The 17,806-nt window shown below is 41.5% G+C and overlaps 1 protein-coding gene across 1 annotated transcript in view; it reads right to left on the bottom strand.

Moving 5' to 3' along the window:
• Positions 1-7,618: 7,618 nt before the first annotated feature.
• Positions 7,619-17,806, bottom strand: part of TBC1D10A (TBC1 domain family member 10A) — an 85,584-nt gene continuing 75,396 nt past the window's right edge. Inside the window, exons 8-9 of the mRNA XM_073630862.1 lie at positions 12,979-13,133; positions 7,619-9,023 (exon numbers count right to left, since the gene is read on the bottom strand). Of these exons, the coding sequence (XP_073486963.1) occupies positions 8,505-9,023; positions 12,979-13,133 (674 nt within the window). The 3' untranslated portion in view covers positions 7,619-8,504. The remainder of the gene's footprint in view (positions 9,024-12,978; positions 13,134-17,806) is intronic.

Consider the following 17,806-nt stretch of genomic DNA (forward strand, 5'->3'; position numbering starts at 1 on the left):
GCTTTCTTTTGGTGGTATTTAATCACCGCTGGGTTCTTTATTTTTTGCGCTATAAAAGAAAAAAGACCGAAAATTCTGTAAAAAAAATGCATTTTTCTTCGTTTCTGTTATAAAATTTTGCAAATTAGTAATTCTTTCTTCATATATTTTGGCCAAAAGTTATACAGTTACATATCTTTGGTAAAAATAACCCAAATCGGTGTATATTATTTGGTCTTTGTAAAAGTTATAGAGTCCACAAGCTATGGTGCCAATCTCTGAAAATTGATCACACCTGAAGTACTGATGGCCTATCTCATTTCTTGAGACCCTAACATGCCAGGAAAGTACAAATACCCCCCAAATGACCCCTTTTTGGAAAGAAGACATTCCAAGGTATTTAGAAAGATGCATGATGAGTTTTTTGAAGTTGTCATTTTTCCCCACAATTCTTTGCAAAATCAAGATTTTTTTTTTTTCTTTTCACAAAATTGTCATATTAGCAGGTTATTTCTCACACACCGCATATGCATACAACCAATTACACCCCAAAACACATTCTGCTATTACTCCTGAGTATGGCGATACCACATGTGTGAGACTTTTACACAGCGTGGCCACATACAGAGGCCCAACATGCACGGAGCACCATCTGGTGTTCTAGGAGCACTCAGGCCAATTCTGACATTTCTCTCCTACATGTAAAAATCATAATTTATTTGCTAGAAAATTACATAGAACCCCAAAACATTATATATATATATTTTTTTTAGCAAAGACCCTAGAGAATATAATGGCGGTTGTTGCAACTTTTTATCTTGCACGGTATTTGCGCAGCAATTTTTCGAACGCGTTTTTAAAAAAAACAAAAAAACAAAAAACAAACAGTTTTGTGCTTTAAAAAAAAAAAACAGTAAAGTTAGCCCAATGTTTTTGCATAATGTGAAAGATGAAGTTATGCCGAGTAAATAGATACCTAACATGTCACCCTTCAAAATTGCGTGGAATGGCGCCAAACTTCGCTACTTAAATCCACATAGGAGACGCTTTAAAATTTTTTACTGGTTACATGTTGTGTGTTACAGAGGAGGTCTAAGGCCAACATTATTGCTCTTGCTCTACCGATCGCAGCGATACCTCACATGTGTGGTTTGAACACCATTTTCATATGTGGGCGCAACTTACGTATGCGTTCGCTTCTGCATGCATGGGGAAATTTTTTTTTTTTTTTTATTGTTCATTTTACTTTATTTATTTTAGTTTGAGGCTTTTTTCCAAAAAATAAATTTTTTGATCACTTTTATTTCTATTACAAGGAATGTAAACATCCCCTGTAATAGGAATATGGCATGACAGGTCCTCTTTACAGTGAGATATGGGGTCAATAAGATCTCACCTCTAGGCTGGGAAGCCTGAAATTAAAAAAAAAAAAAAAAAAAGATCCTGGCTTCGATCGTAGCGGTGAGTCGGTAAAAGCACCTGAGGGCGGCGAGAAGGGGCGCGACGTCCCCTCTCGCCTCCCGTAAGAACCGTAAGAACGATCAAGCAGCGGAACAGCCGCTATGATCATTCTCATGGTGTAGGAAATCGCCGGCTGAAAAAGCCGATATCTGAATGATGCCTGTAGCTGCAGGTATCATTCAGATATCCCCGCACAAAGTCAAGGACCTCGTTTGACAACCGGCGGGCGGGAAGTGGTTAACCGCTAAGCCACCGCCCACCGTCATATGACGGCTGGACGAGGCTTCTGTTGTTCTGGGAGGACGTCATATGACGTCCTCGCCCTCCCGAGCCACTAGGGGGCGCGCGCACGTGCCCGCTGCGTCACTCGGGACCCGGTGCGCGTGCCCGGCAGCCGCGATGTCCGCCGGGCACCCGCGATTGCCGGGTAACAGAGCAGGAGCGTGGATCTGTGCATGTAAACACAGATCCACGTCCTGTCAGAGAGGAGAGGAGACCGATGGCGTGTCCCTTGTACATAGGGACAGCGATCGGTCACCTCCCCCAGTCAGTCCCCTCCCCCCACAGTTAGAGTCACCTCCTTAGGTCATACATTAACCCCTCGAGCGCCCCCTAGTGTTAACCCCTTCCCTGCCAGTCACATTTACACAGTAATCAATGCAATTTTATAGCATTGATCGCTGTATAAATGTGAATGGTCCCAAAAATGTGTCAAAAGTGTCCGATGTGTCCGCCGCAATATCGTAGTCACAATAAAAATTGCAGATTGCCGCCATTACTAGTAAAAAATAAATAAATAATAAAAATGCTATAAATCTATCCCCTATTTTGTAGACGCTATAACTTTTGCGCAAACCAATCAATATACGCTTATCGCAATTTTTTTTTTACCAAAAATATGTAGAAGAATACATATCGGCCTAAACTGAGGAAAAAATTTGTTAAAAAAAAAAAAAAAATTGGATATTTATTATAGCAAAAAGTAAAAAATATTGTGTTTTTTCAAAATTGTCCCTCTTCTTTTGTTTATAACGCAATAAATAAAAACCGCAGAGGTGATCAAATACCACCAAAAGAAAGCTCTATTTGTGGGGAAAAAAATGATAAAAATGTAATCAAGGTGCAGTGTAACATGACCGCGCAATTGTCATTCAAAGTGCGACAGCGCTGAAAACTGAAAAATGGCTTGGGCAGGAAGGGGGTGTAAGTGCCCTGTATTGAGGTGGTTAAAACACATTTTATTTTTTAACACAAAGTTGTCCATTTATACAATATTTCTAACACATAGCATGTACATACCAAAAATGACACCCCAAAATAGATTCTCCTACTCCTCCTGAGTACGGCGATACCACATGTGTGAGACTTCCACAGCCTGGCCACATACAGAGGCCGAGTATGGCAGAGTATGGCTGAGTATAGCTGGGTATGGCTGAGCATGGCAAAGTATGGCTGGGTATGGCAGAGTATTGCAGGGCATTGCAGAGTATTGTGGGGAATTGCAGAGTATTGCACAGGGTATTGCAGAGCATGGGGGGGATGGCTGAGCATGGAGGGATGGATGACATGAGCTCCCCCATGCTCCTTTGTATACACAAAGTTGTATTTAATAAATTTGCCTTCTCTTTGGCCCCAGTCACCCACTCTAGATTATTTTGTAAAGGGCCTACATGCTCAGACCTGACTTTTACTTTTAATATATTTGAAGAATTTCTTTGAGTTTGTCTTACTCTCTTTTGCAATCTGTAGTTCATTTTGAATTTTGGTGGCCTTGATTTCCTTTTTATATATTCTGTTATATTCTTTGTAACATTTAAACAATGATAGTGTTCCTTCATTTTTATATATTTTTTTTAAAAGCTCTTTTCTTATAAATGTATAGCTTTTTAACTTTAGATGCGAGCCACATAGGCTTTATTTTTAGCCTTTCAAACTTGTTGCCTATGGGAATATACTTTGCAGCGTGTTCACATACAGTCTCTATTCGAGTCAATGCCAAAATTCCCTCCCAGTCTAAAGCCTCATACACATGATAAGATTTTCGGACGACCGTTCGTCTGTTTTTTGTTGCATGCTAGTCTCATGTTAAGAGGTTACTCACCATACAAAAATTCTCGTATGACAGAATACAACTTATAAAATGAAATCATGTTATGGTCACTGCTACCCAGATGTTCTTTTCAACGAACATTAGTAATAAGCTCTGCATGGTTTGAGATTACCAGGTCCAACAGAGCATCATTCTTAGTCAGGGCTTCTATGAACTGTACCATAAAATTGTCTTGTAATAATAGGTTTATACATTTTGCCCTTTTACTGTTCCAGCAGTGCCATTAGTCCAATCATGATCAGGGTAGTTCAAATCCCCCATCAGGGCTGCCCCTGACTCTTTGCCCTTAGGATGTCGTCCCTTTGTGGCAGCCGGGTTTTTGGCTTCCCCCCCGGCAGGTTTGCGGCCCTGGAGGGTGATGGGGACACATGTTTAACTACATGGTCCTCACCTCGCTGTCTATATGACTTCACATCTGCGGACATTGTCCGTGGTGTGAGAGACGTTTTGAGACATCGCGCATGCGCACTCCGGGTCCAGTAAAATCAGACGCTGTTGCGGGCATTGCTGGGCAGGAGCCCATACACATAGGCATCTAAATAGAGGGGCTGTATGCTACAGCTTCTCTGTCATTATCCAGGTTGCACATCCAAAAGTGGTGCTCAAAAGGTAGGTCCAACCTATGGACATCCTTTTAAATGTTTTTGACCTTTTATGCTTTAGCCCCCAGCATCCTTGTGGATGGTCTCATCCTTTGATTCTACACTCTATCCTAGGGGGGCCCTGTGCTTATGGGGATACGGGTAGATGCCTCTGTACATCTCTCCACCCAGCATTGACTTTGCCTCTATATCCTGACTTTCTTAAGGTGAGAGATAAACTGTTGGCCCTGTTCATGTGGATGCGTCCCTCTGCAGTGTACTGATGGAATGAGGAAAAGCATATACGGATATATTTCTCTATATGATTCATCAATTATTCTGTTATGGGTTCAGTATTCATGTATGTTCTCTTTTAGACCATATAACTTCCCATAGAGACCCATTTCACTGGATTTTTGAGCTCCCTCGATTCTCCTTTTGGGCCGCCTGTATAACTGCATCCTGTGGTAAGATGATCCATTTCAAGGGTCTCTACAGCAGATATATGATATACCCTTATTTTATATGCAATCATATAATTAATGTATGCTTTCTCTTTATTTGTAGTTATATGATAATCACTCTCTCCTGAAGAATCAGTACACCTCATCCGCGAAACATGTAGAGCAATCTATACACGGATGGTAGTACTGTCTTAGATGTCACAATAGCGTGACTGTACAGTTAAATGTCTTGATTATCATTGTTGGTTTTAATCATATTTGTATTTTTATATATTTTTGTAATAAAATCTATAAAACTTTTATCTGAGACTGTCATCTTCCGTTGTCATACGGTACCATTAAAGCCTACTCCTATCCTCCCATTCCTATATTTTTCTTCATAAATTTGGGACGAAGGTACCATATTGTAATAATTAACCCCAATGTGGCACTCCCTTTAAAGTTCCCCCATTATGATCACTGTCCCAGCCCTTTCCATCTGTGCAAGGAGCCGAGTCTCCACCTCCTCATTAAACACTAGGTGGCCTATAACAAACTCCAATGATTAACTTTGAACTACGCACATCTACAGTATATGCAGTTCAACCCATAATGCTTCGGCCTCATCACACTCTCCATCAACTAGGTCCTCTTTCACACTCGCTTTGAGATCACTTCTCACATCGAGACAGACAGACCCCCCCCCCTGTTTATTTTACGCTGTCTCTCCAAAACAGTGCATGGTCAGGAATATTAAAAACCCAGTTTATGAAGAATGAAGCCAGGATGCAGCAATACCAATCAAATGAGCATTCTCTTCATGCACCAAAGTTTACCACTCCCCTACTTTGCTTGGCAGACTTCTGGCATTGGTGAACACTTTAATGCATTATTACATTTTGCTGTTGTGTTTTGCATATCCTTTTTCAGTAGTACAAATAGCACTATAATTTCTAAAAAATGTTTGCTAAATGGGACACAAAGCCACAGGGTTTCCTTGTGCACCATTACAATAATCTAGCAGCTGACATCATAACAACCAATGACATCATCAGTAAATAAGCACGTTGGCGGGGGTGCCTGCACAGCATCCTTGTTTGCCCATGTTATCAGAGTGAAGGAGAGAAACACTGGAATACTAGTTAGTACCAGTGTGAAAGGTATATTTGCTTTGGAAGAATAAATCACAGCTAACATTGGGTGTTCTATATGTGTGAATGTTGCTGCCTTATGTAAAACTATTACTTTAGCGTTTTACATTTTAGAATGGGGTGCCTCGAGATCATACAGAATTTTAACGGGTACCTTGACAGAGGAAAAGGTTGAGAAACACTGGTCTACAGCACCCTTTCACTAACTACACTGGTGCCAAGGTGAGCTTTCAAGTAAGACCCAGCGTCTGAAGTAAAATCACAGGTCATTCCCAGTGTGGAGTCTGGTCCCTAAGGTATTACTGATTCGAATGTACTGCTTCTATTATAGTAAAAGACAGTGAAGAATTCTTCAAAAGAATCTAAAATAAAAGCATTGTTCAAAAATACAAAACGAGGAAACAAGCATAGAAAAACTCCATCAGGGAGAAGAGGTCCATCATCGAATGGCACTAACAAAAATTCCTCTCTGACAGAGTGGGGTAGGGTTAGGAGGTGCACCCGGGGTTTGTGTTCAAAAGCTTTACCAGTGTCCAATCAGCTGAAGGTAGCAGCATACAACCTAGGGTCTATGTACAGTGGCAGCTGATGCTCAAAATTTTTTGTTGGGGGGGGGGGGGGGGTTGCAAACAAACTGAAGCATACTTAAAAAAAAAAAAAAAACCCCATCAAATGCAGCCACTTGTGCTCCATCATATACAGCCACGGTGACCCCAGCCCGGCCCTTACCCCATATTAGTGGCGGGTCAGGCAGCCATTCCTGTGTCCTCCATGCTTCCACCTCCTCTGTTCTTCCATTCTGCTAGACGTCCAATAGGTGTGCCTTCAGCCAATGAGTTGACGGGTATTAGACCCGCCCTTCTTGATTGGCAGAGAGGAGGTTCAGTGTTAGAAAAGTAAATGAATATTTGCTTTTCTAACATATCTGGGTGGACTGCAAGCGCAATGCTCTGCGCTCCAAGTCCACCTTTTTTGAAGCCTATTAGAGCCTACGGCTCTAAACAGGTGCTTCAAAAAATAAAAAACACCCCCACCACTGTAATTCAGGTGCCTGCTGTCCGAAAAAGGGCCGGACACCTGAATAGGGGGTGGCAGCAGCGGCCTTGGAATAGATTCATGCTATGCATTAATCATATGGGGGTGGCATGACAGAGGGGGCGGCCCCTGTGTACCCTTGTACCCTTAATGGACGGGGGCCGCCCCTGTCTATGAATATCCAATCTGTGTCCTCTGCTGTATGACCAAGATAAAGTACTTACGCAGAGATTTCTTAACAATTGTATGCAGCTTGTGTAAGAGTAGTGAGAAACATGATTTTAAAAAACCTAGATTATTTACCCTTTCTTCCTTCTTTCAGTACAAAGATCTCACCAATAGAGACCCTGGGAGGTACAGGAAACTAGTGTTGATTTGCTAAAAGAAACAGAAGCAGTTCACTTAGCAAAGTGTGTTTAAAGTGAAAATCTGTGAAATTGTACTCACTTTGAATACCGTGCAAACGAAAAAAAAACGTGTTTTCTAAATTTCTCACGTCATTTTTTTTTTTTTAAACCCTTGCTTTAAAAAGTGAACATTCACTTTGCTAGGTGAACAGCTGTTATTACTTTAGTAAATCAACCTGTGTGTGTTCTACTTGAAGACAGATTTACTACCTCCACATACGTACTTGTTTTTTTACAAGGAATTTTATGGCACAAGTCATCTTGTTGGTGTGCTTCTTCATGAATACACACATTTTAGAAATGTTTTGGGCAAAAACACAATGGCTTAAATACTAACGTCAGATGAAATAAGCCATCTATTTAGAGATGGCCTGTGTACAAACAGGTTCACCATATAAACGACTTGCCTTGCAATTAGCGCGATAGATATTGAGAAAGAAATGACACGTAATTTTATTGTAATCTAAATATTGGCAAGTGTCTTTATTTTTTCTTTTTGCAACAGCTAATACCATAGATAAATAAATATTCCTGCTTGGCTGTGTTTAGTGTAACTGTATAACAACACATTGTGGAATACGAACCCTTCCCTGCAGTGTCAGGAGGAGGGAGGAATAGTGTAGTTTGGTCAGGTAACAGCATACAGTTCATTCCTAGAGTCTCCCACAGAGACCCAACATACAAATTTGGATTTCCTTTTACTATGTACAGCATCTAATAAACGTATGAGGAAATTCAACAGACGGTCCATTGTGCTGAGATATGGAGCACAATTCGGACTCCTTTTAATCCATTTACTGGTACAAAGAGTATCTGTGGGATGGAGGAAGAGATTGTCTGTTCTATTTCTCGGCTTGGTCCCATGTATAGAGGAAACAATAAACTCGTTGTGCATAGTAGAAAATTCTGCTCTCAGCAGCAAAACATCTGGAATGGAACAGAGCACAGGATGCATGGCCTGCACCCTTTACACCGACATTAGTCACAATACAGAAAGGATCCCTTGCAGCCTGGATGGTACATCAAAGTAACTGTTTGATCCCCATTGCTATTCACACCAGGAGAGAAGTGAAGAACCTTGCTACAATACATAATCAAGGTTTTATAATCTCTTAGCAAGATGACTTGTGAAAGTACACATATATTTCATGAATCCAAGACAAATCCTGTAATTGAATTTCTTAAACTAAGACCAGTTCCTGTATTTTCACTATATATTCAAGTCTGATTTCTCTTAGTTGTTGAAGAATGACTAATACAGAGATTGAAAGACTCCACAAGCACACTGATGGTTATGATCGGAGTAGTCATTTGATCATGTGGTGTAATTGTGGAAATTATAAATAGGTGTCTTCACTTTCTTTGGAGCACAAGCTCTCGCTGGACTGGTGCACATTTAAAGAGTCATTTTGGGTTACTTTGGCCATGAGAGGCTGTACCGGTTCCTGCCGGTGATCTCTGCTCCCCTCGGTTCCATTTTCCGTTCCATTCTTCTCTTTCACAGCCCCATTGGACTGGTCAGCTTTTCCTTTACTCTTTTTCTTTTCACCTTTCTTTTTCTCTTTTTCCATCTTCTCCCTCTCCTTCATCTCCTTACTTCGCTGCTTTTCCTGTTCCTTCTCTTCCTGCTTTTGCTCCTTGGCCTTCTTCCCAGTGCTTACATTGGATGGGAGGATGATGGAAGGGGAATGCATTAAAGGCTTATGACCTAGATGGTCAGCATCACTGATCGCTTTGGCCCCGTGCATACGGGAAGGGGATTTGCACTGCAGCTCACCAAATTCTTCCTTCCATTTCTTTAGCTGGATCAGATGCTCACGCTCCACATCCCGCTCTGTGATGGGCAATTCCAAAATCTTATGAGGAAAAGAAAAAAAAAAAAAAAAGGGTAAAAACATGTTACTCTCACAAAATGTTGAACTTTTGCAAATACACACTGAAAAGATAAAAACGCCAGTCACCTGCCTTTGTTACCTCTATAGGACATAGCTGGCAGTGGTAGTTTTGTTATGATGAAGCATATAATATGATAAAGCAGAATAGTTAAAATGTTTGTAAATGGTTCCTTTTACTTCTTTTTTTTTTTTTAAACAAATATATGTCACACTTACCTGCTCTGTGCAATGGTTTTGCACAGAGCAGCCCTGATCCTACTGTTCTTGGATCCCCCGGGCCAATGAGAGAGACCCGGAAGAGCTTCTGCTGCCATGCACATCAGTGGATCAGGCTCAGGTGAGTATAAAAGAGGGGAGGGAGCTGCACACTGATGTTCCCCCCACCACCACCCCCCACCCCCGGGAAGGTGATACTCCTCAATAGGGACATAGATCAAAATTTTAAAAAACGTAACAGGAGTTCTAACACATCCCTAGAAAAGTAAAGTTCTGGCTAGGGATACACTCTAAACATACCATCAACAGCATGTTTTCAGATCTGTTTAAATACATGCAAAATTATCTGTTGTTCCTGCCAGAAATATTAGCTAATAACTTTTTTTTTTCAATTATTTTATTTATTCAATCATAAGACAAGTTCGAGAACATACACAGGAGAAAAAATAACACACCATCAGATTTAAACATCCCACAATAAGAACACAACATTATATCTACCATGCAGTAAATTGGGTCACTATCTAGAATAACTCTACGCTTTCACAGTATGCTCGACCAAAGACCCCATATCCTGCCAACCTATAGTCTCGGACTCGTCCCAGTCAGTTTCATACAGTACAATAAAAAAAAAAAAAGGGGGGGGGGGGGGCTGGAGGAATTAGCTAATAACTTAATGTGCTGCGCTGTTATCACTGTGTCCAGCTCTCTGTGAAGTCCAGAATACCTCCTACTTTTGTTGTGGAGAAGTGTGTTCTTTGGTCCTAACATACTTCATGCCTTAAAGTGACAACCCTGCTCCTCCAAAGATACAGTACAGTGAGTAAGTGTTGTCATCATAGACAGAATGTGTGTTTTTGGCAGAATCAGCAGGTAATGAAGAAAAGCAAGAAAAAAAAGAAAACTGATGCACCCACTGCCACAGCTAAGGACTGGCAAACGGCAATATATTACACTTACACATTACTATCAGATAAAGTGCACTCCCCATTAGTGGTGCACCGAAATTTCGTCCGCCCAAACATATCGGCCGAAACCTGTTTTTGGCAAGCGGGCAAAAGAACACACTCCTTTTCACACAGAGCAGCGATCTCCCTGTGTCACAGAGCTGAATAGTCCGGGTAACAATGCCGATACATTGAATCAGTGTGACGTATAAAAGGAGGCGGGATACTGTTACTGCGGCCGCCCGGCCCTGGCAATTCAAATCAAGCTCCGTGACACAACGGGAGATAACCACTCTGATCCAGGCACTGGTGAGGCTGCATTGATCTCTTGTATCATGTCTGCTTGAGCTGCACTGAATGGAAATTTTGCCAATACTATTAGCAGCATGTTTAACCACTTAAGAACCGGACCTCTTTTTTTTATGTGTTGTTTACAACATAAAAACATTTTTTTTTGCAGGAAAATTACTTAGAACCCCCAAACATTATACATTTTTTTTCTAACACCCTAGAGAATAAATTGGCGGTTGTTGCAATACTTTGTCACACCGTATTTGCGCAGCGGTCTTACAAGCGCACTTTAAAAAAAAAATACACTTTTTTGAATAAAAAAAAATAAGACAACAGTAAAGTTAGCCCAATTTTTTTTATATTGTGAAAGATAATGTTACGTCGAATAAATTGATACCCAACATGTCACGCTTCAAAATTGCGCCCGCTCGTGGAATGGCGACAAACTTTTACCCTTAAAAATCTCCATAGGCGACATTAAAAAAATTCTACAGGTTGCATGTTTTGCATTACAGAGGAGGTCTAGGGCTAGAATTATTGCTCTCGCTCTACTGATCGCGTCCATACCTCACATGTGTGGTTTGAAGACAGTTTTCAGATGCGGGCGCTACTCACGTATGCGTTCGCTTCTGCACGCGAGCTCGGCAGGACGGGGCGCGTTTAAAACATTTTTTTTTTTTTTTCTTATTTTACCTTTTTTTTTTTTTTTTGAAACCGTGTAAAAATAAAAATGTCACTTTTATTCCCTTTACAATGAATGTAAACATCACTTGTAATAGAAAAAAAGCATGACAGGACCTCTTAACTACTTCCCACCTGGCCACTGTACATAAACGGCAGAGTGGGCGCTCTCCCCTTCTGAGTAGACGTTCAGGAACGTCCATCAGGAGGGGGATCGCCCGCGCGGCGGCGTGATCCCGATGCGCTCGTGTCACCCGCAGCGCATCTCCGATCGGAAGGAGGGCTCTGTGATTGGCCCTCCTGATCACTAGTCTAGGCAGCACGGGGTACCCTTTTACATCACATTTTGGAATCAATTAATTAATGAATCATAGTGAACATTTTTTTTTTTTTTTTTTTTTTTTTTTAGCAAGATCCAAAATCTTATATTACCTCCAGGCTCGGTGCTGGTTACGTGGGACGTGGCTAATTTATATATGGCCATTCCACACACTCTTGGCCTGGAAGCATGTCAACGTCTATTAGACAGGTCTAAAATATACACTCCTGCACAAATTTCTTTTGGATTTGTTAAAGATAGTTTTGGAAGAGAATTTTTTTCTATTCAAGGACTATATTGCAGCTCACTTGAGCTGCGATGGGCTCATATGTGGCACCCCCATATGCCAATGCATTTAAGGACATGTTAGAACAGGCATTCGTCTACAATTGTAAACTTTTCAGTGATAATTGTACATGTACAGTTTGGTACAGGTTCATTGATGACGCCTTCGCCATTTGGGTAGGCGATCTTGAATCTCTATCATTGTTCAATATATATTTAAATCTATTGATTCCAGGTCTAAAATTCAACATGTCTGTTAATCATGAGGAAATACCATTTTTAGATTCGTTGTTATCAATTAAGGGAGGACATATTGTTAGTGACAAAGTGGATTTGCCTTTAGTAAATCAACCACAATGCACCTTTTTCTTCATTTAGAAGAGGAAGGAAACACATGGGAGGGCTGTACAGGGACTGATCACTGTGCTAGCCAATCAGAGGCTATCACAGCGATCAGATGATCCCGAACGTTAGTAGGAGACCTGGGGCTCTCCGTGATAGACCAGTCCTTGTGCCGAGTGCACGCTCCCAGCACAAAAACAGGTACACAGATATGTGGCCCCATAGATAAAAGCCCACTTCTGTGAAGCTGCATATATGCGTACGGTTGGCGGGAAGGGGTTAAAGGGGCAAACAGAAAAAAAAAGGGACTTATTCTAAGAACTCGAATATAAAGTAAGGATAAAACGCACACCTTTGACCACCTCAATTTAGGCTATTATGAGGCCTGTCTTTTGTACCCTACTAGCCTATAGATATATGTGCTAAGGCATTACAAGGTCTTTGCTGTATCTTATATTTTATTATCTGAACATTTGCTGCAACCTGGGCCTCTCTTTTTTATGTATTTGTCATCGCAATAAGAGTCGGTTCACACTGAGGCCGCACGACTTGCAGCGCGACTGCCTCAGGCGACTTGCACACGACAGCAGCGGCGACTTGCAAAACGACTTCTATATAGAAATCAATGCAAGTCGCCCCCAAAGTAGCACAGGAACCTTTTTCTAAGTCGGAGCAACTTGAGTCGCTCCTATTAGAACAGTTCCATTGGAACGTGACTTGTCAGGCAGCTAAGTCACCTGACAAGTCGTCCCAGTGTGAACCGCCTCTTAAGTTAAAACAAAAAAAACAAAGAAATTTCATGACCTACTTTACTGTTCTTTTACATAATGCTCACCTCTGCGATAAGAAAATTTTCCTGCATGTATTTCGGATCAATTGCTCTCAACTTCTCCATTGTTTCATACTGACCCTGACACGATTTGAGCTTTTCAGTGGAGCCAAGTGTATACTTTAGAAGGATAAGTGCAACTCGAAAGATGATTTTTACACCTGTAAATACAAATAAGTGTATAACAAATCAAATATGAAAAAAAAAAATCTGAAATTTTAAAAACTTTCACTATTAATCTGTAAAGAACAAACAAACATTGTACTATTATAACATAGCAGTCAAAATTGTGCCTGAAATATAAACAATAATTCCAGACCTATAACCTAAATGTATATCCAGAGCTATTTAAACTATTCAGATTCTTGAAGGCCACAAATACCAATATACTATCTCAGACATGAGGGCAGCAGGAGATGCTATCACAGTTCTAGGAACACATGAACCTTTTATATCAGCTTCCTGATTGGTTGTTATAGACTATGGCACCTTGTATTTAGGGCTTTACTACTTAAGCTGTGCTTAGGACAAGTGTTTCAACAGCAAGTCCTGCATATCTCTAAAGAAGGTCAGAGAGGGAAAAAAAAAAAAAGAAAAAAAAAAAAATATGTAAAAGGAATATTTTCCTAACACAAACAGTTGCAGCTTCTGCTCACTTATTCTGCAAGTTCTAGTTCCTTGGCTGCCATACCTTTATTCAGTATGCAGATAAAGACTCCTAACATTTGGGATCTTTGCAGAGTACAATAGCTGAAGCTGAAAATTTATACACATAAAAGGACGACTCAGAGCAGACTACATATCAACATCACATCAAAATGTTCCACAGACTGACTTTATGTATATCTACTTGTATTACTCTTCAGGTTTGCACAGTGTTTCTTAATATAAAAGGGAGACAATATAGTTTCAATACAATTCCATATCAGAGGGTTATTAGGGCCCTGCTTGTGACAACTTACAATCTAATAGTATCACCGTTTGCCTGATGGAGACCCTGTCTGAACCCAAAATGGTTAAAGTTGTTTCTACTGGTGACTTAATAAAGTTGGAGTGTGGAACGTTTCATATTTTTATGATACACACAAAAGTTTTAGGCAGTTGTGAAAAAAAAAAAAGCTGCAAATTAAGAATGCTTTCAGAAATTCTTAAATTCTTCTATCTACATTTGCACAGTTTTTTGAAGGAACTCTGCGGGTAGGTTGTTCTAAACATCTTGGAAAACTAACCACAGATCTTCTGTGGATGTAGGCTGCCCGATATCCTTCTGTCTCTCTGTCATGTAAATGTGAGAAATATAGTTAAAAGTAGAGAATGTGTCCTTTAAGCTCTAGAAGTCACTGCTTACATTTTTGACCTAAGTAAACAGAAGTGAGCATGCATACCACACATACTGTACTTGAGTATATCTCACCGGCAGCAGTTCTGACTTCTGAAAGAGGAAGCCATCACTCCAGTGGAGAACTGGCTTTCCTGCGGAATGTGAGGCTGACTTGTAAACATGATAAAACGTACTACCCACAGCATTAAAAAGGGAAACCTTAATGGTGTGGGCTGAATCGCTGTGTGTGTGTGTGTGTGTGTGTGTGTGTGTGTGTGTGTGTGTGTGTGTGTGTGTGTGTGTGTATACACACACATACATACACACACACCTCAATGGAGCTTCAGTCTGTTTGAGAAAGATGGATTGAGCGCTGCTGAAACACTGACAATAAAACGTCTAGTACCATTATGCATACAGCTTCAAAACAGAGACCCAAGATCGGCAATGAGGTTGCAGTAGTGATAGGGATGGTGTCATTACCATTGAACATATTGATTAGAATTGATCAAAACGGAACTGCTTGAAACAGAATAGAATATATCGCCAGAAAACACCAAAACTTTCCACACACCAACTTTGTTGCCCAACTATTGTTTCTACTGGTAACCTAACAATTTGGGCATTGGTTAAAAAAAAAAAAAAAAAAAAAAAAAAAAAAAGCACCCCAGCAACCAGCCTGGTATAACCCTTCACGCACCCAGCAGTACTAGGAGTAAGATGGTAAACACAGGGAAGAGACCCTTCAATGAATTCCAAGAAAAGGATTTTATGGCAAGTACAAAAATCCCAAAAAAACATTTCTCGCTTATTGAGGTAGGCACAATTCAAAGACAACTGGGACATCCAAAAGCAGTCCAAAGGAGGGGTGGACAACAATAACACCAACATGCCCACACAACAAAACCAAAGAACTAGGAGCTGCCTGAAGGACGTTACACTCAAAGCTGGCATCAGATGAGGCCTGAAAGTCCACTTTATAAAACTGAAGGACAGAAAACCCAGTGACAGCCTTGTGGGGAGCATCTGGAATAACAAAAGGGAGTCCTCTTTATGAAGAGAGGTTTCGAGGTAAACTCACACAGCACAAAATATATCCAGACCGTGAAAAGAAATGTCTTTTATGTACTGGAGGTAAATAAACAGAGGGATTGAAGAACAATGTCTTGGTTGAGGTGAAAGGCTGAAACTGCCTTAGGAAGGCGACTCTGGGCCTTAAAGCCCAAAGCCACTAGCTCAGACACCTGCCTTGCAAAGACGATGGCAACAAGGAAAACAACCTTTTGAGTAAATAAATAAATAAAATATACCTTAGTTTCAAAAGGTTTTTTAAGTGGAGAGAAAATCAAATTCAAATCCCACGAGTTACAGGAGGTTGCACAGGGAAAGCTATACGAGAGCCCTCCTAATCAAAGAATGGGGGATAGCAGTCTTTAAGTTAAGATTGTAAGTACCAAGATTTGTCCCTTGATGGTAGTCACAGCTTCAATTTATTAAAACCAAGAACCAGTACTTGGCACAGAAGATCTAGACCAGCTTTTCTCAACCAGGGTTCCGTGGAGTTCCTCCAAAAGGTTGCTAGGGGTTCCTTGAGCAGTAGTGCTTTCAAACTTCTGGCACAAATGCCAATTGACAGGAGCCAGAGTCATGGAACTAGCAGAGCATCTCTTTTTGTTTCTCACATAAGTTAAAAATATTTACAAATGTAAGGAGCATTATATGGGGGCACCACAGTGATCGTAAGCATAATAGGGCATTCTTTCTTTTAAGGGGGTCAGGTTAGTTAGCATACAGTATGTTGTACGAGTTGTATGACATAAAACGGAGTATTCACTAAGCAATTCAACATGGATGCCTGTACATTAATGTGATTCTGCATTTAGGTCACTTAAGCAATTGTTACACTGCTTGAATTGATGTACATGATTCTTTGAATAAGAATATATTAAAAACATAATATACAATGAGCTGTAGATATAATCAATTTTGTGTGGTTTCCCATAACCTCTTGACAATGAGATTTAGCAGTTTCTCTATGATAAAAAGGTTGAGAAAGGCTGATTTAGACAGTCTGGGAGAGCCCATTGAGCATCTGCTAAGAGTCTGATCAGATCAGAGTACTACATTTGCTTGGGCCAATCCAGAAGCTATGAGTATCTCTGGATCCTATGGAGCAGATGAGGGAGGGGTTTCAAAGAAAGCAAAGGCGTACATCGGGCTCTACTGCTCCCATCAGAAGTTCTCATTATCTGCAGACAAAGATCCTGGAACACTTCTGGGTGTGGGGCAGTGGCAGAACTACCAGGGTTGCAGCAGTCGCACTCGTGACTGGGTCCTGGCGTTCCACCACTGTGGGGGGGGGGGGGGGGGGCGGCAGGACGGCCAAATGGTGCTCGGGTTCAGACAGGCTCGGGGGCAGGACGGGCGCGCAGTGACGTTTCTAGAAAGGAGGAGAATAGGCCAGCACACACCAATCCTGCAGAACGTCTGTAGAGCCGCACTCTGGATGTCCTGGATGGGACAGCTCTCCATCAGCAGGAGCCTGGCCCCCTGCCAAGCCAAATGTCTCTATTGCCAGCGCCATTTTGTTGAAGTCTGCCCATATACAGAGTGGAGTTGGTCTTCAACAATATGACGCCCAAAACCACAACTATGGGACAAATGTTACTTGTGAATGAGATGACAAACTACACTGAATGGGTGGGTGATATGAAGGAGGAGTGGGCGAGTCGGTAGGAGAAGAAGAGGATGATAGATCAAAGCCAAGGTCTGACTGAGCCTGTCCTGCACCCGAGCAATGGAGGTGGTGAGGTCAGTTTGACAGCTCCAGCCAGGCCACACAGAGTCTATTGGAGGGGGGGGTGTCACCAGAGGTCCCCCCCCCCCACATCATACCCTTTACATCAAAGTCTGAAGGATTCCCCCCAGTGCAAGGAAGAACTCTGCGGACCCTGATGTAAAAGGGGAACTCTGATGTAAAAGTTAATGCTGCGGACCATGATGCAAAGGGGAACGCTGTAGACTCTCATGTAAAAGGGAAACTCTGATGTACGGTGGCCCCTCCCATTACATCAGAGTCTACAGCGTTCCCCTTTACACCAGGGTCTGATGTAAAGGGGAACGCTTTAGTTACACTTACACTGTTCTACCTTACACTGTAAGGGGGAACCCTGTGGACTCTGGTGTAAAGGGGAATGCTGCGGACCATGATGTAAGGGAGACCATGGTCATCAGAGCCCCCCTTACAGAGTCAACAGCGTTCCCCTTTACATCATGGTCCGCCACATTTTCCTTTACATTAGAGTCCCCCTTTACATCAGGATCCAAAGATTTTCATCGGGGTACACTGTAAGGGGTAACCCTGCAGACTCTGGGAGAACTTTATGTGATGCAAAGTGGAATTATGGAGTCTGATGTAAAGGGGAACTCTGACGTAAAGAGGAATGCTACAGACCCTGATGTAAGGGAGAGCTCTGATGTAAAGGGGAACGCTGCAGACTGCCATATAAAAAA

Source organism: Aquarana catesbeiana, linkage group LG01 (assembly GCF_042186555.1).
Source record: "Aquarana catesbeiana isolate 2022-GZ linkage group LG01, ASM4218655v1, whole genome shotgun sequence".
Lineage (NCBI taxonomy): Eukaryota > Metazoa > Chordata > Amphibia > Anura > Ranidae > Aquarana > Aquarana catesbeiana.